This window comes from Chanodichthys erythropterus, chromosome 4 (genome assembly GCF_024489055.1).
Source record: "Chanodichthys erythropterus isolate Z2021 chromosome 4, ASM2448905v1, whole genome shotgun sequence".
Taxonomy (NCBI): domain Eukaryota; kingdom Metazoa; phylum Chordata; class Actinopteri; order Cypriniformes; family Xenocyprididae; genus Chanodichthys; species Chanodichthys erythropterus.
Genome location: NC_090224.1, coordinates 31107864 through 31133547, shown reverse-complemented (window position 1 = coordinate 31133547; position 25684 = coordinate 31107864). Strand labels below are relative to the sequence as shown.

The 25684-nt window shown below is 36.6% G+C and overlaps 1 protein-coding gene across 1 annotated transcript; it reads left to right on the top strand.

Annotated features, from left to right (window-relative positions):
• Positions 1-11028: 11028 nt before the first annotated feature.
• znf770 (zinc finger protein 770) lies at positions 11029-17161 on the top strand. Its single transcript, XM_067383429.1, has 2 exons — positions 11029-11135; positions 13503-17161. The coding sequence occupies exon 2, from the start codon at positions 13506-13508 to the stop codon at positions 17061-17063; it is 3558 nt and encodes a 1185-aa protein (XP_067239530.1). The 5' UTR covers positions 11029-11135; positions 13503-13505; the 3' UTR covers positions 17064-17161.
• Positions 17162-25684: the final 8523 nt, after the last annotated feature.

The following is a 25684-nucleotide window of genomic DNA, read 5'->3' as shown; positions in this document are numbered from 1 at the left end:
TGAGAGGAATATGTTATTTCTCAGATTTTGCTCTTTCATTCAGGAAGCTTAATACATTTCTTTGATGTATCAACTTTGTCTCAGATGCTACTCTTTGTATTAAATAGCCTATATAAATTAATTACATAAATAAAAAATTGCCGCAAATGACGCAAATGTTGACAGAAAAAGTGTATAAAAATGTATAACATAAACTCGAATAACGTGATAGATAGATGACGCATGCGTGTTGTGTTGACACGAGAGCAGATGTTGTTGCCTGAACTCGTGTTCATATTTTGTAAATAATATTAAGTAGGTTTGTTTTTTTTCCCCTCAAAAAAAGCACTCGCGTCACTTCGTAAAACTGAGGTTAGACCACTGGAGTCGCATGAGCCGCTTTTCCACCGTCGTGCCGAACTGTTCATTGAATAACTGTTCCACTCAGGACTAGCTGGTACGGTTACGGTTTCATTTTCCACTGTGAGGCTGATAACGGCCGCTCTTTTGAATGTAATACAAAAGCTTCAGTTGTTGCCTTGGTAACGCAAAGGTTTACTGATGATATGAGGCCCCGTTTACACTAGTGCGTTTTTGTTTTAAAAATGGCGTTTTAAAAAGAAAACGATCCTCGTCTACACTGGCGTTTCACTAGCATTTCAGAAACAATATCCTTCTACACTACACGACCGAAAACGCATGTCACATGACCGTTCATGCACGGGGCATGCGCGTAAGTGTAAATAGTTGAATGCAGAAAAATGCAAAAAAAAAAAAAAATGCAGAGATTAACTGCACAATGGCTGCTAAAAATGACAACAAAACCAGCAAAGATTGCAGTTCAGTCTCCATGTTATTGTTTACACGGTCGTCAAGGATCGTGGGCAGCCACGCCACCATCTTCAAAAGTCTCTGTTTTGGTCAGTTTACACTGAAACAAAACTAAAACGGGCTTTGCGGCATTTTCAAAAGTTTAACCGTAACGCGTTTTAAAACGAAAACGCACAAGTGTAAACGGGGCCTGAGTATAACGACCGCGTTATGGAGGATGATCAGATATTTCTTTTAATTGTATTAGTAATTTGTGTTTACGTCGCTCAAATAGAGCGCATAACCAGCTACAGAGAAACTGGTAGCCAGGCAATAGACAAGTCACTTCGTGGATTCTACCAAAAACTATAGAATAACACAAGACGTGTCACTCACTCGTATTGTTTTGAATGGGAGAAAGTGCAACGCGCAATGTGACGGAATAATAAGTCCCGCCTTCTAAATAAGAGCCATTCGCAGACTGGTAAAGTCATCGCATCACTGCAGCGGCCGATAGAAGCTCCGGTTACTATAGAAACAGTCAGACGCTCGCCTCTGAAATTAGGCACAAGAGACGCGCGTTTAGGATTGCCTTTGCGCATTAGCTTGATCCAGCAAAAAAAATTCAGTTTTTTGTTTAGAAAAAAAGCGGATGGATTACTTTAATGATAAAACTTGAAAAGTTTTGATGACTTGAAAGTTGTAGTTTCGTTGGCTGTCAATGAAGGGACAGAACACGCTCAGATTTCATTAAAAAAATCTTCATTTGTGTTCCAAAGATGAACGAAAGACTTACGGGTTTGGAACGACATGAGGGTGAGTAAATAATGACAGAATTTTTGGGTGAACTAACCCTTTAATTTGACATTATTAGGCCTACAGTGTGCACTTTTTAAAAGTTATATGTAACTCTCTTTAGAATATTTTATTAATTTCATTAATATTATATTTTCAGTAAGTACACTAGAACACTACATGTGCATATTCAATACAGTCAAGTACACATATTTTTCATAAAGGTAGATAGTGTGAAATTGTGAAATTGTAAGATACCACTTGGCTCATACAAAGAGCTACAACTTTAATGACTTCTTTTTTTCCTATTACAATGTTTAGTTTTTTGGTTGTATGTTTTTGTACTACTAAACATATGCAGTTTTTTTTTTTTTTTCTCGCAGTGTGAGATATCAAGATCTCCTCTAAAACTCAAGATGAATGGGATCTTTATCTCAGGAGAAAAATCTAATTAGCAAGAGACCTATGCAAAAGTCTAATTTGTTTTCTATTTAATCTCATTACAGTCTTTGAAAAAACGAGAAATGAGAAGTAATAATTTTTGTGATTTTTCTTTCCCAAGGGAATCTCTGTAAAACTGTGGTTTACTTGGTCAAGAAGACAAGATTTGAGGCCAGCTTCGGATATGATTTTATTGGACCTCACATCTCGAACTGTCGGCAGCCATGTTAGCGTTAGCAACAACAAATATGGTCCTCTCAGCAAATCTCTTTTCAGGCCGGAGCGTGTGCGAAGACCCTCCGCAGTCGCTGAGTGAGGTAAGAAAACAAACCATTGGAGTTAATGGGCGAGAGCCACAGTCCCATGACTGTATATTTACTTATGTCAACTTCAGACACTAGACACTGATTACATCTATCACGAAGATCTGTCGCAATTACTCCGCCGCATAAACACGGTCACAGGTTCACGCAGTGCAACAACCATTCAGAATCGTCAGCTGAAATGATAGTTGCAGTTCTTATATGAGATTAGTTAACGGTGAAAATCAGCTGACCGATTCCATATGTTGCTTTCCAAACCTTGTTTGGGCAAAGCATTTCTTAATGAAAAAGTAATCTTAAAAAAATCACACTGCCTAATTTTTTCAGTGCCACACAAACAAGTCAGAGGGGGTGATGAACGAGTGCGCTCTGAGCAGGGTCATCCATCACCTTCGCTGTCCGTTTGCCAGCAGGAACGTGACAGGAACGGTCAAATAACGTTTAGCACACGGGACCCGGTGTTGGGGGGGAGATTACTACTGTCAGGGCCATAATGGATTAGCCTAGGCCAGCCAAGCAGCAGCCAATCAGAAGCCAGCGGCCGCATTAGCATAGCTATCAGAGGGCCAGCCAGTCGGCAACGGGGCAAACTTGATTGACAGATGGAGGTGGCCGCCCGGCAGACATGCAGCCAGACTGAGGCCAAACAGAGAGAAGCCAATTATGGAAGGATGCAAGGACATTCATCATTCAGTTAGACACCTGTCCGGCCCTCACAAAGGAGAGAACCTCCATCCCTGCGCACAGAAGATGCTCATTAGATTGGACTGGAGGAAATAAAGGAAGCCGGTGGTTCATTGTCAGAGCACAGTGCAGTAAGACAAATGGAGGGCTGGTCTGAACACTGACGGCTGGCAATCCACAGATGTGAGAATGTATAAATGTAAAAACCCTCCTGTTTCACTGCTCTTCGCAGTTGCTCTTCTTTGTTTTACCCTCTCACTTTCACTCATCTGCATCCACTTTCTCTCTCTTAACATCCTGCTCTAAACAAAAGAGTTCAAACTGGTTTTATCAGGGGAGATATTTTGAGGGTACTCCATGTAGGTGTGTACCATCAGCAAGCCCCTCAGTTGTTTGTGGAATGCCGTGAATTCACAAACCTAACGTCAAATTCCTTGACACAGAGTGATGAAACAATTTAAGCCATATCCCCAGCAAAGAGGTGAGTTTGAATGACAGATGGAGGTTGCAAAACTGCATGTAATTCTGCATCCCCACAAATGTGCAGCTCCCTTAGTTTGTGCCTCATCAAAATCCAACAAGCCGGATTAATACAGATACTTTTCTGTTAGTTTGTGATAAACAAGGGGTTAATGATGTTTTGTTTTTTGTCCGGATCTCAAGTCATTTATTAATTAATATTAATATTTAGGGCACAGGTATTTTCAAACCCTGGGGCGAGACTTAAAAAATGGGTCACCAGGATGATTTAAGATCTATGTAACAAAGTTCAAGACTCAGGAAAGAAGGAGGCGGGAACCGGCAAGCCTAACTTTAATAGCAAAATAAACATAAACAAGAAAACAAAAGTAAGAGTCAGTTGCCTCATGGCCAACTGCCACATAAACGTAAACAAAACCACAATATAAAGTCCCAGGCCTGATCCTCTCTTGCCTTTCACTGTTATCACTCCTTTTATCCTTCTGGAGCTCCTCCGTGGGACTTATTCCTCTCCCACAGCTCTCGGCCTCACCCTGCTTCATATATATATTAGTATTCTTATGGCTTGACTTGATTGCATGTAAATGGTTGGGTCACATTAATTTAAAAGGAAAAAAAAAAAAGGTCACGTTTGAAAACCACTGATTTAGGGCATAAAGTCAAAAATGATGAAAAAAAAAAAAATAATAGAGTGAAATTATTGATGAAAAAAATATTAAGTGGTTTGCCATTTTTTTTTTTTTTATTATTGCTGTTGATTCTTAGAAAAAAAAATAAGTAAAGCAGTTTTGTAATATATATTGCAAAACAGCTTAACTTAATTTTTTTTCTAAGAAATAACAACAATAATAATAAAAAGTTAAAGGTTCCCTAGAATGTCTTTTTAAAATATGTAATATAAGTCTAAGGTGTCCCCTGAATGTGTCTCTGAAGTTTCAGCTCAAAATACCCCATAGATTTTTTTTTAATTCATTTTTTGAACTGCCTATTTTGGGGCATCATTAACTGTGCACCGATATATAGGTTGCGGCCCCTTTAATTCTCGTGCTCCCCCGCCCACGGAGCTCGTGCTTGCCTTGAACCGCATAAACACAGTTCTCACAGCTAATATAACCCTCAAAATGGATCTTTACAAAGTGTTCATCATGCAGCATGTCTAATTGCGTAAATATTGTATTTATTTGGATGTTTACATTTGATTCTGAATGAGTTTGATAGTGCTCCGTGGCTAAAGCTAACATTACACACTGTTGGAGAGATTTATAAAGAATGAAGTTGTGTTTATGCATTAAACAGACTGCAAGTGTTTAAAAATGAAAATAGCAACAGCTCTTGTCTCCGTGAATACAGTAAGAAACGATGGTAACTTTAACCACATTTAACAGTACATTAGCAACATGCTAATGAAACATTTAGAAAGACAATTTACAAATATCACTAAAAATATCATGATATAATGGATCATGTTAGTTATTATTGCTCCATCTGCCATTTTTCGCTATTGTTCTTGCTTACTTACCTAGTCTGTTGATTCAGCTGTGCACATCCAGACATTCTGCCCTTGTGTAATGCCTCGATCATGGGCTGGCATATGCAAATATTGGGGGCGTACACCCCGACTGTTACGTAACAGTCGGTGTTATTTTGAGATACACCTGTTCTTCAGAGGTCTTTTAAACAAATGAGATTTATATAAGAAGGAGGAAACAATGGAGTTTGAAACTCAGTGTATGTCTTTTCCATGTACTGAACTCTTGTTATTCAACTATGCCAAGGTAATTTCAATATTTAATTCTACGGCACCTTTAATGGCAAATTTATGGACATTTTTTTTTTTTCAAATAATATTTTATATATATATATATATATATATATATATATATATATATATAAAATTTGAAAAAAATGTCCAAAAATTTTGTCCACATAGTGCGGCCAACAATGTCATGTGGTGCAACTAATCCTGATAACCACAAATTCATGCAAAAACATTACTTTTTATGATGAAAATGTTTTTAATTTGGTTTTAATTAATGTTTTTAGGACATAAAGTGATGTGATATTATAATGATAATATAATGAAGAAAACAGACTCATTAAAAGAATGACATTCTTTAAGGGAAACCTTATTGAGCAGTTTGGCATAATCTTTTATAATTAAAAATAAACTGTAAAATATTATTCTTTGAAAAAAAAAAGTCTGTTAAATCGCTTTCATGTAGTGCAACGAACATGAAAAATAAATACATGAAAAATACGCAAACATGCAAAAATAAATACATAAATGTAAATAAATCAAAGACAATAAGTCTAAAATATAAAAATATCAGAGTTCAGGTTTTAAAATAGTGCAGTTACCCAAAAAACTTAAAGATAATACTTAATGATATTTGTGAATAAAACTTGTATCTTAAAAAATATATATATATATATATATATATATATATATATATATATATATATATATATAAACCTTTTTGAAAATAATGCACAGAATGTGTACACTCACAGTATAAAATGTTTTTACCTTCTACTTGATAGTTACACCACATTACATTTTAGAGTTAGTTACATTTAAACTTTTATTAAAATTGGGGAAAATTACCACATGAAACCATATGAATTTCTATAAGAACTTCTCTTCATGTCTGATTTCTCTTTTTCTGTAGAATTACAGAGCCTGTTTGTTTAATTTATTACGTATGGACAGGTCATAAATATTACTCTGCAATTTGGATGACTGCATCTACCAACAAATACTACAAAGAAACACTTACCGCCGCTGCACATGCGTACACGCCGACAAGAAACATTGTTCTTTCCTCAAAATTGATTCTGGAAGATTGATCTTGTCTAGCTGGCCAATCGGTTTCTCATTGGGGTCATGCCTCATTGGTGTGAGTTCCACCCCCTCCACTGATAAGTCCTCCACTGCAGAGAAATTAACAAACGTTTGACATTTGTTCCACGTCCCATTGCTCAATAGCCAAGGCTGAGCACATGTTTAATCAACATTCATGTCCCCCAGGGAGCTCTGAGCTGCTTGCATCATCACCCTCTGCCACATTACCAGCCTGTTCCCGGTGCACCCTGGGATTCCGGGGCAGACAGTTGGCACACACGAACCGGCCGAGGGTGAATCCACATGGGATTTCCGTGTGGGGGTAAATATTGTCTTTTCACTCCATACTGTATTGAAGAACAAACTACACCCAGGACCCATGTGGTTTGATTGAAACTCCAATGCTCTGCTGGAGCAAATGTCACTCACGCATGGGCGCCTTGGTCCGAGCCCATGCTGAGAACGAGCTAGCATCAGGAGGATGATGGGATATGGTGTCCGGGCAGTGATGTTCGGGATTGCGAGAGGTGCATAAGCAAATAGGGAAGGGAGTTAGAGATGCTGTCCCTCGATACAGACAGACAGCAAGACACCGTGGGCAGGTCGATCCTCAACATTTGGGCGATGTGAGCTTCTGTCATTTCAGAACAGCTCTGAGGACTGAATGACAATGCTAGTTCATAGATGACTGGAGACCAGGTTCAAAGCTGTTCAAATTAAAATAAGCACCAAGGGATGGTCTCATTAAGAACTTAGTTTCTGCCAGTTATTCAAAAATAAAATCATGGCCGTTTATACCGTCATGGACACATATTAGATTAGATACACACATGGAACAATTCGATTGTTGTGTTCATGAGTGAATTGTACTATATTTTGAAGTGTTGTGTAATGACGTAATGTGCGTGAAAACGGAAGTGAAGGGTAAACAAGATGGATGAAGTTTGCTACTCCAGTCTCGTGTGCCTCATTGCTTACTAACTCCTGACCAACACCACTGATCTCATGAGAAAACCTATTTCATATAGCTAACAAATGAACGTTATTTAAAAGGTTACAATAATGTTAGTACAACATTCTTCTAACCTTGTTTTTACTCACAATATAACATTTTTTTAACTGTTTATTTGTAATATTCCAAGAAGACTAACATTAACATTCATCAATTACAAATAACACAAGATTGTTCTAAAAATCTTGCTCTCAGAACAGTCTCTCAACATTTTAAGAATGTTCATCAAGTAAAAACAACATCATAGAGACGTTCCAAAAACGTTTCTGTCAACATCAAATCAATGTTACAAGAATGTTCTGTAAATTATATTTAAAGAACGTTTTATCTAAACATTTACACAAAACATTAGTGAAAGTTGTGGGAACCTGTTAGCTGGGTTTACGAGGTGGCGTTTTTTTTTTGTTTGTTTGTTGTGATTTGTATGAAACCGTATGATTCTTCGATAAAAAGTAAGCAACCATAAACCTAAACATAAGCAGATCATACGGAAACGTATGAATGAGATCATACACTGCAAAAAAAAAAAAAAATAAATAAAAATTGTTGTTTAACTTGAAAAAGTAAGTTACCTGGTTGCCTTAAAATTTTGAGTTCATTGAAATTAAAAATTTGAGTTAATACAATGAAGGCAATTGGTTTCATCAACAGAAACTCTAAATATTATGTTATCTGAACTACAATAATTATATAAGTTGATTTAACAAAAGAAAAAATCTTATATCAAATCATGAAAATATTTTTTACAGTGTGCGAATTCATACGAATTACCCCCCATTTTACCAAAACGTTAAATAATTGCCATTTCAGAGTGTGTTGCTACAGTTTGATGTTCACAGATACATACAAGCGCACAAGCACACATCCAGAAAATTGTTCCACGGCACGCTTCACAATAACATATCCGTACACACATACTGAGGACAGGCTATGGTAATTCGGCTCTCCATGTGGAGAATTACATCAGTATGGGTGTGCGGTGCAGATCCTGTATAAGTGGATGTGCCAGAGGATGATGAATGACTGAGTAAATACCCAGCATCCCAAGAGCCCTGATACAACCAGCCCAAACCCCCATCCATCTGAGCCTGGTCCGCATCACCTCATTTGTCAAGGAAAACCATTTTCTGTGCAGCCGAGCAGCCAGTTTGGGGTTACCGCTCTCTCCCTTATTACAACCGAGGGGATACGTGGAGGTCTCGTACACTTCTTAGGAATTCCTTTCATGATTCTACGCAGCGTTTTTGTAAGAGATTCCAAGAATTGCATATTTGTTTAATCGGTAGACATCCCTCGGCCCCTATTTATCAGCTTGCGTTTGCCACTTCGAAAATGATATAGGTCTGCAGGTGCTACTATGCTGTGTGTGTATATGTGTGTTCAGGTTAGAGTAAAAACAAGACGAAAAAGCTATGCAAATTAATAATGATGTGAAAACTAGACTTTTTACATTTTCTGAAGAATATCTGCAAAACTCACCACCACAATGCTGTGGTGCTCGGAATGGTTGGCGGTATGTTGCTGTGTGGTTACAAGGGTGGGCTGGGTGGTTGCTAGGGTGTTCTTGGTGGTTTCTAGGTTGGTTACTGACCCTTCTCAGAGTTTCTATGACATTCAGGTCCTTTTTGATCCCTTAGATTATATTAATTTTATTATGGACTGTTTTTACATTTTGGTATAACAAGAAATTGAAGGGTAGAATAGGTAAATAGCAACAATAATTCAATGTCCCCATTTGTTCCAACAGAAAAAAAACACCCTGGCGCACTTTCCAAAATAGGAAAAAAATAGAGAGCCCTAAAATGTAAAATTTATAGAAGCTGCAGAAAAATTGCAGCAGTGTTAACTAGTTTTCTGTAATATAATGCCAGATTAGCATGACACAAAACAGTTTTATAAATGTAGCCTACATGAAATTAAAAAAAGAAAAAGAAATCACGATATTATTATTTATTTATTTATTTATTTATTTATTTTTGCGGAAATGCGTCATCGCACGCAGCCTGTGAAAAGAGTCCATTTGCGAGGCGCTTATAAAAGTAGGCCCATAGCACAACCATTTTGAAAAATCCCCAATCGTAAGTATGTGCATAAAATGCTGTTGTTTTCCTTTAGCGAGCACCAGTAACGACATGACTGGAATTTACATTAATAAATGAAATACAGTGTATTTTAATGTAATTACCAGGAGATAGCTAATGACGCAGGGTTTCAATGGTACTCGTACAGTCTGTATGTATGAGGTCTTATCAAAGCCCGGGTTTGTGTGAATGGTATTTAGGCTCGAGCTCGACACAAGCACAGAGAGAAACAAAGACTGAGAGCCGTCGTCATTAATCTTAGTCAGTGGCCGGTGCTGGCGCAATCTGCATGACCGGGGCAGTGACAAATGCCACTATGTGACTGCAGCGTCCAATCTCCCCAGCTTCATCTCCCGTTAATGTCACATCCATCAGGCCCGAGCCGCTCGCGCCATGTCGCAGAAAATTAAACTGCTTACAGATAAGGGCTAATTGCATGGACAAGCGCGCGGTGATGGGGTGGTTGCACAAACTGTGCTCCTCTTGCGTGTGACTTCTTTGAAATATGTACTCCCCTTTATTTTCAGGGTGATTTAAAAACAGGATATATTTTAAAGCAGTATTTCATTATAACATACTGATTTTTTTTTTCTTTAAATCTATATTTATATAGCATATATGTTTATATATATATATATATATATATATATATATATATATATATATATATATATATATATATATATATAATTAGGCTACAGCAGATGACACGCCTTTCGAATTAAGGATTTACATTTAGGCAAACTACAGAAATTATACAGTGGTTTGTTGTGCCCACGAGGAATTATTATTATTTTTTTAATATTTTATTTTTAAAAATGTTTTAATGCTTTAAATTGCATTCCGTCTGAGCTGGATATTGTTATACAACGGTATTTATTTAACTAAACCCACCTTATACATGGTTACACGTTGCTGAACTATCCACGTCTGCGCCTTCATCCTGCCATACAGCTTAATACTGTCATCTAGTGGTGAAGCTCTGCCTGTAAGAATTCGTTGTCTGTCATATCAAGATTGTAACTAACACATTTTATTTTAAATAAAATAGGCCTAAAATCACATTTGAGAGCAGTGATGTAAAACATTACCTTAAGTAGGCTATTTGACAAAGCCTTCTCAGGCAAAGTGTGCTGTAAAACTACAAATGTGAATAATTATTTTTTTGCGATATGGGAATCTGGTTGCCCAAAATCATTTTCATATTTAGTTATTTATGTATGCACGTATTTATAATAATAATAATTATTATTATTATTATTATTATTATTATTATTGTCATCATTATTGGGCTATAATAATAATAACAATAATAATAATAATTATTATTATTATTATTATTATTAATAGTTTTATTATTATTATAGGCCTAACCCTTTATCAGTATAATAGGATGAAGCTATGATGTTATGATTTGCTTTCAAGATAATACTGTGGTAACTTGGTATTAGTTGGACATAAAAAGTTCACACAAATAAATTAATAATAGCCTAACTGTAACCAGCAGCGTGTCTGAACCATAGGTCTGAACCATAGCGCGAGGACGGAACCATTGCAAATGGTTTGTTTCCTGACGGATGTATTTATATGGCGGAAAGCATGTTGTGGTTGTTAGTTGTCGAGCAGAAACGTGACGGAAGGCAAGATAAACAGTTTTCTCTCGTCTTAACATCACGAAATTCTTGCAGGTAAGGGGAAATAATTGTTAAATTGTTGCTTAATTCATACTTCAATTTTCACCCGTGTCCACTTCGTTTTAATATTGCCCCTGGAAATTTTTACATATTAGTAATTACTGACTGTGTGTGTGTGTGTGTGTGTGTGTACTTGTTTTTGTGAAATATCAGGACACAAATGTGTATAATGACATGGGTATGACATAGGTATTACAAAAAGAGGTGAAATATGAGGACATTCAGCATGTCCCCACTTTTCAAAAGGCTTATAAATCATACAGAATGAGTTTTTGTGACAAAGTAAAAGTGTGCACAGTTTCCTGTGAGGGTTAGGTTTAGGGGTAGGGGTAGTGTAGGGGGATAGAAAATACGGTTTGTACAGTATAAAAACCATTACGCCTATGGAATGTCCCCACATTTCACAAAAACAAGTATGTGTGTGTGTGTGTGTTATTGTATACATGGTTTATGAGGACAAAAATGTGTATAATGACATGGTTATTACAACGTGTAATACAACCTATAGCTTCCTGTGTCCTCGTAAACCAAATGGCTTAAAAAACATACTAAACAGTGTTTTTTTGAAATTCAATAAACTTTTGTTTAAGGATTGCCAACAAATTTAATCAGTATATAGCTTTTAAACTTAAATTTTTACTTGATTACTTAAAGGGATAGTTCACCCAAAAATCACCCTCACCCTCATGTCGGTCGAAAATGCATGTGAATATGAACACCTAAATTAAATCTGTTCATCATATAAAGCGATCGAGTCTCTCCAGAAAATTTGGATTAAACCACACAATTCATATGGATTAGTGTTATGATCATCTCCTTGTAAACTTTTTGAAGCGTCAAAATTTCAGTTGGGAGGGACAGAAAGTCTCAGATTTCATCGAAAATATCTTCATTTGTGTTCTGAAGATAAACAAAACTCTTACGGGTTTGGAACAAGATGAGGGTGAGTAGTTAATGACAGAATTTTCCTTTTTTGGGGTGAACTAACCCTTTAAGAATTAAACCATTTCTGACCAATTAAACATTAATTTCCATGAGGTAATGTACTTTGTGGTGTACTTTTTGAATTTTCATGATGTAATGACTATATAAAGTTTGAAAATTATTTTATAGAGAGTGCACTCACAAAATAATTTCTGAGACAACCTGTACACCATGTTTAAATCTTATTAGTAATTGAGAAAAAACAAAACCTACATGTGATGGAAAGGCTTTCCTTGAGAACTAGATTTTCCAGCTGTGGGGTCCGTTCTCCGTACGTCGCTAACTCAGTTAATTTGATTGTTGACGATTTGGCATGATCTTGGATTGTTTGGTTCTTCGAAGCTTATCCTGGACTTGCTATCATAGCAACAGGTCTGTAAGGTTAAGCCTGCTTGGAAGCATTATTTAATGTAAACAGGATTAGATTGCATCTTTGTAAGCGGCATTGATAATTAAAATCTGTCCCAGCCACTGCTACTTTATTACAAGAGTTCCTTACTAAACCAGGGGCAATAATAATTAATAATAATAATAATAACATTAAATGAATTTGAAAATAATAATATAATGTTGTGTAGTCTATAAGACTATAGACACAGCCAGTTTTACTGATTGAGAGATTTATTTGTTATGGAATTTATAATTTTATTGGACTGTTACACACATGCTGTACAGTTAATCTGAGCCATGGATTAATTTGAGTGGTGACAGATATTATGGGAGTGGCTTGATGCAATGCAGGAGAACTTGATTTTGACCCTTAAGAAACTTTAATTAATGCTGTCATGTAACAAATCTGCTTCGAAGAAAAAATTAAATGCATTGTTAATTACAACATTGAAATAAAAATGTAAAGCTTGTACAAATACTAAAAAGTAATATAAATGGGAGTCATGTTAAAAAAACAACGGTGCACATTTCATTTATCTATTATAACTTTTATGTTGTTTTGGTTGCTTGGCTGTTTCCTTATAGAAGTCCAAAAATTCATAGTTTTTCATCAGGTGTCTTTTTTAATTATATGATGTCATTGCATTTGCTCATCGTGGTTTTAAGTTTTGAATATCTGCCCTTTTCAGGGAACACAAGAACGTGCAGTATTTTCGGACAACTTAATCCACATATTTTAATCAGATCCACAAATTCGTTTGAAGAACCAAATTAGTAAGTGTTCAGTTATCACAATTATAAGATCTGGCATCTGTCAAATCATCTCAGATGTAATAAGCGAGGTATGAAGAACGGATCCCAGGACATCAAATTCGATAAATGCAAGGCTGACACAAACATACCAATAACTTTGAACCTTTGAAAACAAATGTATTTGAAGGAATATGAGCTTAAGAACCAGTGCATAACATTGATTTGTCTTTGCAGTGCATGAAGAGAATGCCTAACTTTTCAAGCCAGATGCCAACTCCGATACAAGTTTCCCTTCTAAATGAGGAAGGTTTTGACCTTCACACTGGAACAAGTTTTGCATATTCTTCCAAAACTTCAGAAGGTCAAAGGATGGAAGAAAACCAAGAATTTGAGGTGAAACAAGAACCCAGTATCACAACACAAAATGAGGACAAGGATGCAAATGTGATGGTGTTGCAAAATGTCACAGAGAAATGTAATGGAAAGAAAAGAGTTTGCCCCGTGTGTCATAAACGATTTGGTGCTCCATCCAAACTAAAAAGGCATTTCCTTATTCACACGGATCTGAGACCTTTTCAGTGTTCCATATGCTGCCGTGGTTTCAGGTATCTTTATCATCTAAAATCACACCTCAGAACTCACACTAACCCTGTGAAGCGGAGGACACCATCACTCCAGAGCCAGATAAACAACAGTGTGCCCTGTAACCAAGTGTCTAATTCAAGCTTAAAACACTCGGTGTGTAATGGCCTTGGTGGAACAGTTAAATCTTACTCTCCGAAACATGTAACTGTCCAAAGAGATCCCAATTCAAGTTTTGCATATTCTTCCAAAAATTCAGAAGGTCAATGCATTGAGGAAAACCAAGAATTTGAGGTGAAACAAGAACCCAGTATCACAACACAAAATGAGGACAAGGATGCAACTGCGAAGGTGTTGCAAAGTGTCACCGAGAAATGTAATGGAAAGAAAAGAATTTGCCCCCTGTGTCATAAACGATTTGGTGCTCCATCCAAACTAAAAAGGCATTTCCTTATTCACACGGATCTGAGACCTTTTCAGTGTTCCATATGTTGCCGTGGTTTCAGGTATCTTTATCATCTAAAATCACACCTCAGAACTCACACTAACCCTGTGAAGCGGAGGACACCATCACTTCAGAGCCAGAGAAACAACAGTGTGCCCTGTAATCAAGTGTCTAATTCAAGCTTAAAACACTCGGTGTGTAATGGCCTTGGTGGAACAGTTAGGTCTTACTCTTCAAACCATCTAACTGCCCAAAGAGATCCCAATTCAAGTTTTGCATATTCTTCCAAAACTTCAGAGGGTCAAAGGATGGAGGAAAACCAAGAATTTGAGAAGAAACAAGAACCCAGTATCACAACACAAAATGAGGACAAGGATGTAAATGCGAAGGTGTTGCAAAGTGTCACTGAGAATTGTAATAGAAAGAAAAGAGTTTGCCCTATCTGTCACAAGCGATTTGGTGCTCCATCCAAACTAAAAAGGCATTGCCTTATTCACACGGATCTGAGACCTTTTCAGTGTTCCATATGCTGCCGTGGATTCAAGTATCTCTATCATCTAAAAGCACATCTCAGAACTCACACTAACCCTGTAAAGCGGAGGACACCATCACTTCAGAGCCAGAGAAACAACAGTGTGCCCTGTAATCAAGTGTCTAATTCAAGCTTAAAACTCTCAATGTGTGTTGGCTTTAGTGGAACAGTTAGATCTAACTCTCCAAACCATCTAACTGCCCAAAGCAATACCAATTCAACAGATAAACAAAAGTCAGCTGCAGTAGACTTAATCGATACTAATTCAGGTACCACGGGTGTTGAAATTGGCAAAAATGCTTCAGAAAGTAGTTCAAAAAATAAAAAGGGACATTGGTGCCCTGTATGTTTAAAATGCTTTAAAGCCCCATCAAAGCTCAGGCGTCACATTCTGATTCATACAGATCAAAAGCCTTTCAAATGCTCTGTATGCTTTAAAGATTTCCGTCAAAAACACCACTTGAAAGATCACAAGTGTAAGGAAGAATTTAGACCGGAATGCAACTCTATTTTGAATGATATGCAGGTAAGAGAGAAAACAGTCCAGCAGAATTCTAAGGGAAGTGTAGTAACTACCACAGTAGATGCTTCAAGTGATATTCAAGGTAGGTGTTTTAAACCAGGGTTGAGATCTTCATCACCAGATGTAGTCACAACTGCTGAAAAAAGGATCCCTCCAGTATCCACGTCTTCTCATCTCATGTGTCCACTTCAACTCAAAAAGAAAACTGGAAATCAGTGTAAAATATGCTGGAAGAAATTCAGTTACCCTTCTAAACTAACTCGACATCTGTTCATTCATTCCAACGTTAAGCCTTACACTTGCACAATCTGCACAAAGTCATTCAAGGAGTCCGGTTGTCTCCAAAAGCACCTCAAGATACATACAGGAGAAAGAAACAACCCTTCTAGGTTGCATGGAGTGTCACAGAAACATGGTACTGAATGTTCAACACCTGGAGCTTTAGATGCTACAAATACCTGCAGACCAGATGGCGTTAATGTGTCTTTACCTCAGATATTTGACTCTATAGACACCAAAAAGTATGAAATGCTTGAATGCAAAAGCAAGCTTAACAAAAATGTCCCCTTGACAGAGTCAAGTACTGTAGAGATTGAGAGCTCTGACACATTGATAAATACTGAGGCACAGATTGCATCCTCTAGCCCATCGTACCTTAAGCGCCAACGTAAAGGTGCGCATCAGTGCTGCATCTGTCTGAAGAACTTTCCATATCCTTCCAAGCTCTGCAGACATATTTTGAGCCACACAGATTTCAGACCATTTAAGTGCCACATGTGCTCAAAATCATTTAAAGAGCTGTCTTATTTGCAGTGTCACCAGAAGATCCACAAAAAAAAGGGCCAGGACATAACTTCAGGAAATTTGGAACAAGAGCATACAGTTTCTTTTGGTAATACTGTGATTTGTAAAGACCAAGATTTTCAAATCTCCTCACTGGATGGAGATGAAGACTTTGCTTCAGCGTACCAAGATCAAAATATGGTCACAGATAACATGCCATCTCAAACAATGAATGGTGACTGCAGTGATTCAGGTGTGTTTTTCTCAAACGGTACTAGTCTCCTAGAGAATGTTCAGATCAATTCAGAGGTTGTTTTTCAGTGTAACAACAAATCTGTTTGGGAACTGACACATAAAACTGACATCTCGGGGCTTGTTGAGAAAAAGCCATCTGACATTGTGCCTTTCGGCACGGTGAGTGACTGTCCACCCAAAACTGACTCATCTCTCTGTCATTTTCCTACCGAATCAAGAACTGTGGAAAAATGGGCACATCACATGGATGATATTGAAGATTCTACCTTTGAGGACTTTGGCGTTGTCTCTGATTCTTATGCGCCCCATTCAAATGAGTATCAACAGAAAAATTATGTTCCCAAACTCGTCGGAGAAGTTGATGTGGGGCATCTGGACTTTCAGGATCCAGGTCAAAGTTTTACCGACCCTCCACCACCCATTTGTCCTGACTGTAGTCAGTGTTTCCCTACGGTAACAGCATTATATGCACATAAATGTGCATACAGATACCCTGAAAAGAAAATAAAGAAATCCCACCAGTGTGACATTTGCTTAAAAGTCTTCAATGCGCCATCCAAACTGAAGAGACACAGTGTTACACACACCGGCCAGAGGCCGTTCCAGTGCACGCAGTGTCAGAAGACCTTCACGCTGCCCCATCATCTTAAAACACACATGCTGTCCCACAGGTAGAAGGGTTACCTCAAGGGTAGCGCAAAAAAAAAAAAAAAAAGATGGGTAGTGACTGATTTAGGGCTGCACGATATATCGCATGAGATTGTCACGCGCATTTCATCAATAAAGCCGGTTCCCTGATTCCCGCTAAATCGCCATCACCTGCTTTCAAATGCAGCGGCATTTAATACACATAGCCGTAGATCACTGAAAAGCCACGCAATATCGCGTTCATATCGCAGATGAATCGCCTTCGATAATGAACGCGATATTGCGTGGCTTTTCAGCGATCTACGGCTCTGTCTATTAAATGCCACTCCATTTGAAAGCAGGTGATGGAGATTTAACGGTAATCAGGGAACCGGCTTTACTGACGAAATGCGCGTGAAAATCTCATGCGATATATCGTGCAGCCCTAGACTGATTACATGTAATCTGGATTACATAATCAGATTCCAAAAATTAAGTACTTGTAATTAGATTACATTACATTTTAAAATACTCAGACTACAGTTCATTTTTCATTGATTACATGATTACATGTTATTCCCACAATGGCAGGAAATTATTCATAATTCATTGATTCTCCCCACAATTTTTTTTTTCTTTTAAATTTTTATTTCTAAAAAAAAAGCCTATTGCTTACATAAGTTCAGAAGGTCTTCCAGGTTTGTGAAATTGCACACGCAGACCAACCACAAGTTGTGAATATCACTGAAAACTGAGACCCAAACAGCATTTGAAAACTGGATTTACAGAAATCATTTCACTTTTAAAAAGTGTTTTCTCAACTTTGCAATATTGCATATCTAATCAACTCCTGATAAACACATTAATTATTATTATATATTATTATTATTATTATTATTAATTATCACTCACTGAGTCATTTAGTCTCTTTGGAAGTCTTTTGAATTCATGTCATCTAATGCAGGGATTCCACAACTTTTTTGTCAGCTGAACCTGTGAAGTGAAGTTAGGCCAATAATGTTATAAAGTTAAACTAACTAAAACATTTTATTTAAGTCATTTTCTTTTGATTGCTTTTTATTTTACAGTGATTTATTTTTAATGTTAAATTTGTATGATTTAAATTTGTAATAGCTTTTCATTAAACTCTCAAACCCCCTGCAGTTCCTTTACGAACCCCAGTCTGGGAAACCCTGACTTAATGTAATATTTAATACATTTCATGTTGATAAAGAATGGAATATATTTTCTTTCTCTTTGTATTTTTATATCAATATGGTACACAATTATCCTATTCAGAACAATGTGATAAATGAGTTTGCTCAAAAGTAATCTAAAAGTAATTAAAAATTTGTTAGATTACATTACCTTAAGGGTGTAATGTTTAATGGCATGTTGTTGTTCTTTATGTTGATGTTCTTCATTTCATTTTACAGCTTGTCTTGAAGCCATATCATTTTGAAAGTTGATGTGTAGAAGTTTGAATAAAAAAGAAATTAAAATAAAACATTGAAATTTAGATCTATAAAACAATTAAATTATGATCTAACTCATGTGGGTGTCTTTTTTTATTATTTATTTTTTATTTAACAATAGATTGAGTGAAAACATTTGGAGCACTGGAAAAACAAAGCTCAGAAATCATTCCAACACCACCAAAGCGTTCCATGACATTTGACCATCTATTTTTAATTTTACAAATTTGCTAAGTCTTGTTTTTGTTGAGTCATTACTTTTCATTTAGTAATAAAAGAATGGTGATCATAGTGTGATGTCATTTGCAGTAGTTCCATATTTATCCACTAGATGGTGTAATGTGCTTTCTCACTTTTAACAATTTAAAAGTAATTGGCACCAGTGGCGGCCGCAAATGTCTATTGCAGGGAAATGATACATCCTTATGAGACTTACCAAGCTACCTACCAAGCAGATTAGCACAGTATGGCTTAAATTAATGTATATCCTATATAATAGCCATAGGCCTATAATCACTTTTTTATACATGATTTACAATCCATACTTTTTTTTTTGTAAACTTCTTTCCTTGTATCCATAGTTTCCTTCAGTAGCCTACAGGTCATTTGAGTTGAGAGTTCAGAAATTAAGTAGGAAACTGGGTGGGAGAAAAATACTATGATTCATTTCATTTTTGCAATCCAACCAAATATTTCCTGGAATTAGGAGTGTTTATTTACCTCAGCAACTCAAAGTCCAATCAAAATAATTCCTGGTTGGTAACAGGAAATCACTCTGTGTACTTTATTCAAGTTTAATAAGAGTCTGCTCTACGTGGGAACAAATTCACTTCACTGGATGCACTGACCTCTTTGCTATGCTAAGTTTTAATGGTAGGCCTTTATTAATCTGTTTGGTTTCGCTAAGCTTTTTTTATTAAAAAACTAACAAAACAACAACAACAAATGTTGTAGGCTTCACATCTTATGGATATAATACAAGCCAGGCTTATTTTAGTTAGTCAGACTTATTGTCAGTGAGTGAATTCTGTTTCATACTGGCAACTTATGTTGGGAAACTAACCTGGTCAGGGGCAGGCTAACTGTCAGGCCATCTGAGCTCCTCTAACACTGACCAACAGGAAAGCAATGATATTGCAGCTGACTCTCTCACATACAATTATAATATATATATATATATATATATATATATATATATATATATATATATATATATATATATATATATATATATATATATGTACATACATACATACATACATACATAAATAATAAAAAAAATTGGTGTAAGTTTAAGGCAGTTTTTGATTACAAGGTAAGTATGTTGAACCAAAAAAATTAGAGAAGTAATTTCTTAAAAATGAAGTGTTATATAGCCAACTGAATCTATCTCAGACTTAATGTGGATAAAAATGGAAGCACTAGGGAGAGAACAGTCAGGAGATTTATTTCTTAGCCCAAAAGTACAGTGGTATAAGAGGATTACCAAATCATTGTTTTAAGTGTGAAAATATAGCAAAAGTAACACAGAATTTCAAAATCAATATTCAAAATCTGTGACAAGGCCCCTGAAACAATCAGGCCTTCATTTTTAGGCTTTCATTAAGTGATGAGGGATTTTTTGCTAGACAAAGAGCAGAAGAAATACCAAGCAAGTGTTTCAGAGCCAGCAAAAGTTATAAAAAGAGTGACAGAGTAAGATGCAGCCTGCAGAAGTGGCATGCATCATTGTGAACTACCCACTGTAGTCAAAGCACAATAAAGTCAACTAGCCTTTTCAGAAATTTATTCAGACACCTTGAACATTTCATTCATTAATACAGTTTAAACTGTGTCAGAAATTAATCTTAAATGTCAGATAACACAGGTCAAAGTGTCTGAATAATTTGTGAATGTGTGTAACCTACAGGTTTTCTTTTCTTACTGGCTAAAGGTTTTGTGCCCAAGATTTAATTAGATTTTTTTAAATATATTTCTCTCTGGTTTTGTTTGGCAGCTGTAGTACCTTTTATGGTTACTAGAAGAGAAGAAATTAAAATCACAAAATTAAAAATTAAATATGCACAGACTAAATTTTAATTGGTAAGATGAATCTAAACTCAGTAGTTGGCCTAAAGTATATTGATTTATCCCATTACAATAGTCCATTTACAATTATTATCATAAAAATACACTCACTTGTAGGTTTAAAATTGCACATAAGGCACATTTAATGTCCAACATCAAATATTTTAGCAAAATGTATATTTTAGTCAGATTTATTGCGCTTCAATTGTGTCCCGCCTGTTTAGCGTGCAAGCGTGCAGCAGCGCTCATTCACTGTGAAGTTTAGCAGCAAAATGGAAATATTTGCATGACTTTCTAACATTTACAGATGGAGAATATACTTGTGAAAAGTAAGTTATGCACTGAGGAAAACAACATGTATAACAAAATGCATAAAATAGCACAAAATGTATACCCTTTCCTATGGTGGATCAATTTGATCCATGATTGAACTCTAAGAAAAGTGTGCACACGCAGTTATCTTGACTAGGTAAACCTGGATCAAATTAGCGGGACTGTGTGAACTTCAATTACCTTTTATGAAACCGCTTTAGCCCCAACTTATTTGTAAGGTTCATTCAAGTCAGGTGTTGGAGTTTAATCCTCACTTTTCTTAGCGTCTTTTATGAAACAGCCCTCTGTAAGGGTTCAGATGAGTTTTTGCATAGCCAGAAGTTTATTTGTCTGTTTGTTTGATGGTTTTTTCCACTCATGAGACATTGATTTCTTTATTCAACAATCAACCAACCTAGTCCTTCACAAGATGTCATAAATCTGTTGTGGGCTAGTTCACACCTATCAGTATTAGTAAATTCTAGGTCACCCTCAGATTAAGCTTTGTTCTCATCATTTACATTTCTCTTGAGGAGGTTAACACAAAGTCTAATCCAATGAAAAGTCTCTATCTGCCATGACTACTTTGATAGGATCATCGAGTCATTTAGGTCAAATACATTGTTAAATGTCGGTTAATGATGTTTTGTGGCGAGACAAAGGGATTTTGTTTATTCCGTCAAATATACCCACAAATGCTTGTTCAAGCGACATAATTTCATAGTTATGTATTGCTTTCTTGCTCTTTAATGCATGACCCAGACCAACGAGTGGATATTGTCCTGCAAAGCGGATGAACATTTAACATGCAACACAACTGGCAGGTCATTAGTGAAACAACAAATGGTTTCACTAATACCCACTATGCTGATTCAGAATTTGGTATGTTCAGTGTGTTTTTATTTTTAAACCTAAAATGAATTATTTTAACGAATTTCGTGTTCAACACATAAGCAACTGAACTGTTTTGTTCTTGTCCTATATACTTAAAAGTGTATATGTTAAAGCTAAAGTGTGTAAACTAAAATAGCTTCTTGTATTCTTGAATATACAAAAAGAATCAAAAGGAGGTCTATTTGTGAATTAATCTTTTAATTTTCACAAAATGAATCTGTGTAATTCTGGAGTTAACAACTAGTAAGTTTAATGCAAATTATGTAGGTTTTAAAGTGATTTTTTATTTTGTGAGCTACAACAAATATACTTTAGAACACATAAACACCTTTATTATTAATAATAAACAGAAATAGAATAAAATGCAAAACAGTTATGTGTGCCTATTTGGCTTTATTGGAATATGCCAGCTAGGGACAACGTGATGGTGAAAGAATCACTGAATCAATTTTTGAAACTTTTCTTTAAATAAAAAATGAACAGATTCAAAGAACTGATTCACAGAAATGATTCACTTCCCATAGTTGATTCCACCAATAGAGCAACAATAGCTTAACCAGTTGTGTGAGGTTTGGGGTGTGGCTATCTGTTTGTCTGACCAATAGCAGCATCTTTACACACGGTGTAACCTATTCAATGAAAACGGTTTCTTATTGCTACATTAAAAATTCAAACATTTGTTTGTCTGGCAAATATTACATCTTTACACTTTGTCTAAAGAAATCAAACACAGTGGGAAGCAGAAAGCATCCTTAAAGGTGCCCTAGAACTTTTTTTAAAAAGATGTAATATAAGTCTAAGGTGTCCCCTGAATGTGTCTGTGAAGTTTCAGCTCAAAATACCCCATATATTTTTTTTGATTAATTTTTTTAACTGCCTATTTTGGGGCATCATTATAAATGAGCCGATTCAGGGCTACTGGCCCTTTAATTCTCGTGCTCCACGCCCACGGAGCTCGCGCTTGCCTTGAACAGTGCATAAACAAAGTTTACACAGCTAATATAACCCTCAAATGGATCTTTACAAAGTGTTCGTCATGCATGCGGCATGTATGCGTCAGATTATGTGAGTTTAGTATACTGTTATATTGTTTACATTTGATTCTGAATGAATTTGAGGCTGTGATCTGTGACTAACGGCTAATGCTACACTGTTGGAGAGATTTATAAAGAATGAAGTTGTGTTTGTGCATTATACAGACTGCTAGTGTTTGAAAATATGAAAATAGCGACGGCTCTTGTCTCAGTGAATACAGTAAGAAACGATGGTAACTTTAACTACATTTAACAGTACATTAGCAACATGCTAATGAAACATTTAGAAAGACCATTTACAAATATCACTAAAAATATCATGATATCATGGATCATGTCAGTTATTATTGCTCCATCTGCCATTTTTCACTATTGTTCTTGCTTGCTTACCTAGTCTGATCATTCACCTGTGCGGATCCAGACGTTACTGCCTGCCCTTGTCTAATGCCTTTCATAATGTTGGGAACATGGGCTGGCATATGCAAATATTGTGGGCATACACCCCGACTGTTACGTAACAGCCGGTGTCATGTTGAGATTCGCCACTTCTTCAGAGGTCTTTTAAACAAATGAGATTCATATAAGAAGGAGGAAACAATGGTGTTTGTGACTCACTGTATGTCATTTCCATGTACTGAACTCTTGTTATTTAACTATGCCAAGATAAATTCAATTTTTCATTCAAGGGCACCTTTAACAAAATGCTGACTAACAAAAATAAGCTGACAACAAATATATAGTCTGAGATATTATATATTCTGAGACTGCTAACATTCCCATTAAGTTATGAAAATGTTTTTTTTTTTTTTTTAAAAACAGATATTTAAAGACCAGATAACTTTTAACAAACATTCTATTAATGTTACTAGAAGAATGTTTGTTCAAAACTTTGAGAGAATCTTGCCAGAATGTTAGTCAAAGTTCTGAAAATGATCCCTGTTGGATGGAATCTTGCCAATAAGTAATGTGAGGCAAGTGAAACATGTTTATTTTTACAATTCACATTGACACCTATTGGGTGTCTTGTCTCATATGACCATTTGTGTATGAGTGAAAGGTTAGGATCCATTTAAGATGAAACGACAAGTGATAGCCAACTGGGTCTTTTGTGCTCTTCTGTGATTGAAGTCAGCAGCTGAATATGGTGAACCTCTTGTGCTGAGAACAGTTGGCACCCTTCTAACTTGACCAAGCAGTATGGACAAAAAAAAAGTATTAATCCATCTATTGTTTAGGATGCACTTTATTTTACAGCATGTGCACTTATGTACTTACCTACAAACTACATGGGTTACGATTAGGTTTAGGGGTAGGTTCAGGGTTAGTACCTAGTTATTACCCAGTTATTGCAATTACTTTAATAAGTACATAGTATGTACATGGGGAACAGGACTAAAATAAAGTGCTACCATTGTAATTAGAGTCAATGTCTTCAGCTGTAGCAGAGCAAATCACAATGTCCTACAGGACTGAGACTGTATGGAATGTTTTGAACATGTGTAATGCATCCCATAGTACTATATCTGAGCACTCTGGACTGGCTGTCCAAAACCTTAAAAATGTTACCTTATCAGGCAGTGTCTGGAGGTATGATGCACTGTCTGCAGTGAAACATGAACAAGCTGTACATTTAGAATCTTTTCTAAATGGGAAGTTGAAACTTTTTAGACAAGGTTCAATGTTGATAACTTCAGAGCTTCTTAATTCAAAAAATCCCTTGCTTTAAATCTGAGTTTTGTTAAATTCTCTATTCAGCTAAAATCCCTTGAGCTCAGATGTTCTCATTTTCCTGTAGTGTTTGCCCATTTGTGCGTGCAAGTTCAACCACTCTCTCCATGATATGAGGATCTCCTTTCAAATCCTTCTATCCCTTTTTCATTCCAACAATGGCAGCTCAGTGTCAATAAGACTGTTCCAAAATAACCGCAGACAGTGAGGCAGAGTGCTGTATGTTTTTATTATGAGCCTGTAAAAGATGTCAGCCGAGCACACCTCTCAGCGGGGCTCTGCCACACTCGGTTTAAGAAGCGGTGACGATGTCAAACTCCCTGCAGGCGACAGGATTCCAGCGGTTTAATTTTCTTTAAGTAGGCCCAGTCATGTAAGGACACTTACAGATCAGAGGCCCTTCTTTGTTATAAACAATAAAACTGCAAATTAGTTAAATGTAGCCTTTTATAATGACATTTAATAAAAATGTGAGTTGGGCTAAGGTGTTTTCAGTGTTTGAGTGCAGTTGTGGCCTAATGGTTAGAGTGTCGGACTTGTAACTTGAAGGTTGTGGGTTCAAGTCTCGGTAACGGCAAGAAATGTAGGTGGGGGGGATTGAATAGCGAATGAATATACCCACAACTGAGGTGCCCTTGAGCATGGCACCCCCAATCAAGTTCATGACATCAAGTTCATGACATCAAAAGCGACATCAAGTTCATGACATCAAGTTCATGACATCAAAAGCGACATCAAGTTCATGACATCAAAAGTGGTTTTCGGATGCAGCTGCAGCAAAAATGGCTGCCTGCTGCTCTGGGTGTGTGCTCAAGGTGTGTGTGTGTGTGTGTGTGTGTGTGTTCACTACTCACTGCTCCAGAGGTCTCCAAACTCCTGGAGGGCCTCTGTCCTGCAAAGTTTAGCTCCAAGCCCAATTAAACACACCTGATCCAGCTACTCAAGGTCTCACTAGGCATGCAAGAAACTTTCAAGCAGGTGTGTTGGAGCTGGTTGGAGCTAAATTCTGCAGGACAGTGGCCCTCCAGGACTGAGTTCAGAGACCCCTGGACTGCTTTGTGTGTGCAGTTGGATGGGTGAAATGCAGAGCACAAATTACGCTTATGGGACACCTGGCTACACAATGTAACCAGCATGTTCTTTGTGATTACTATTGGTG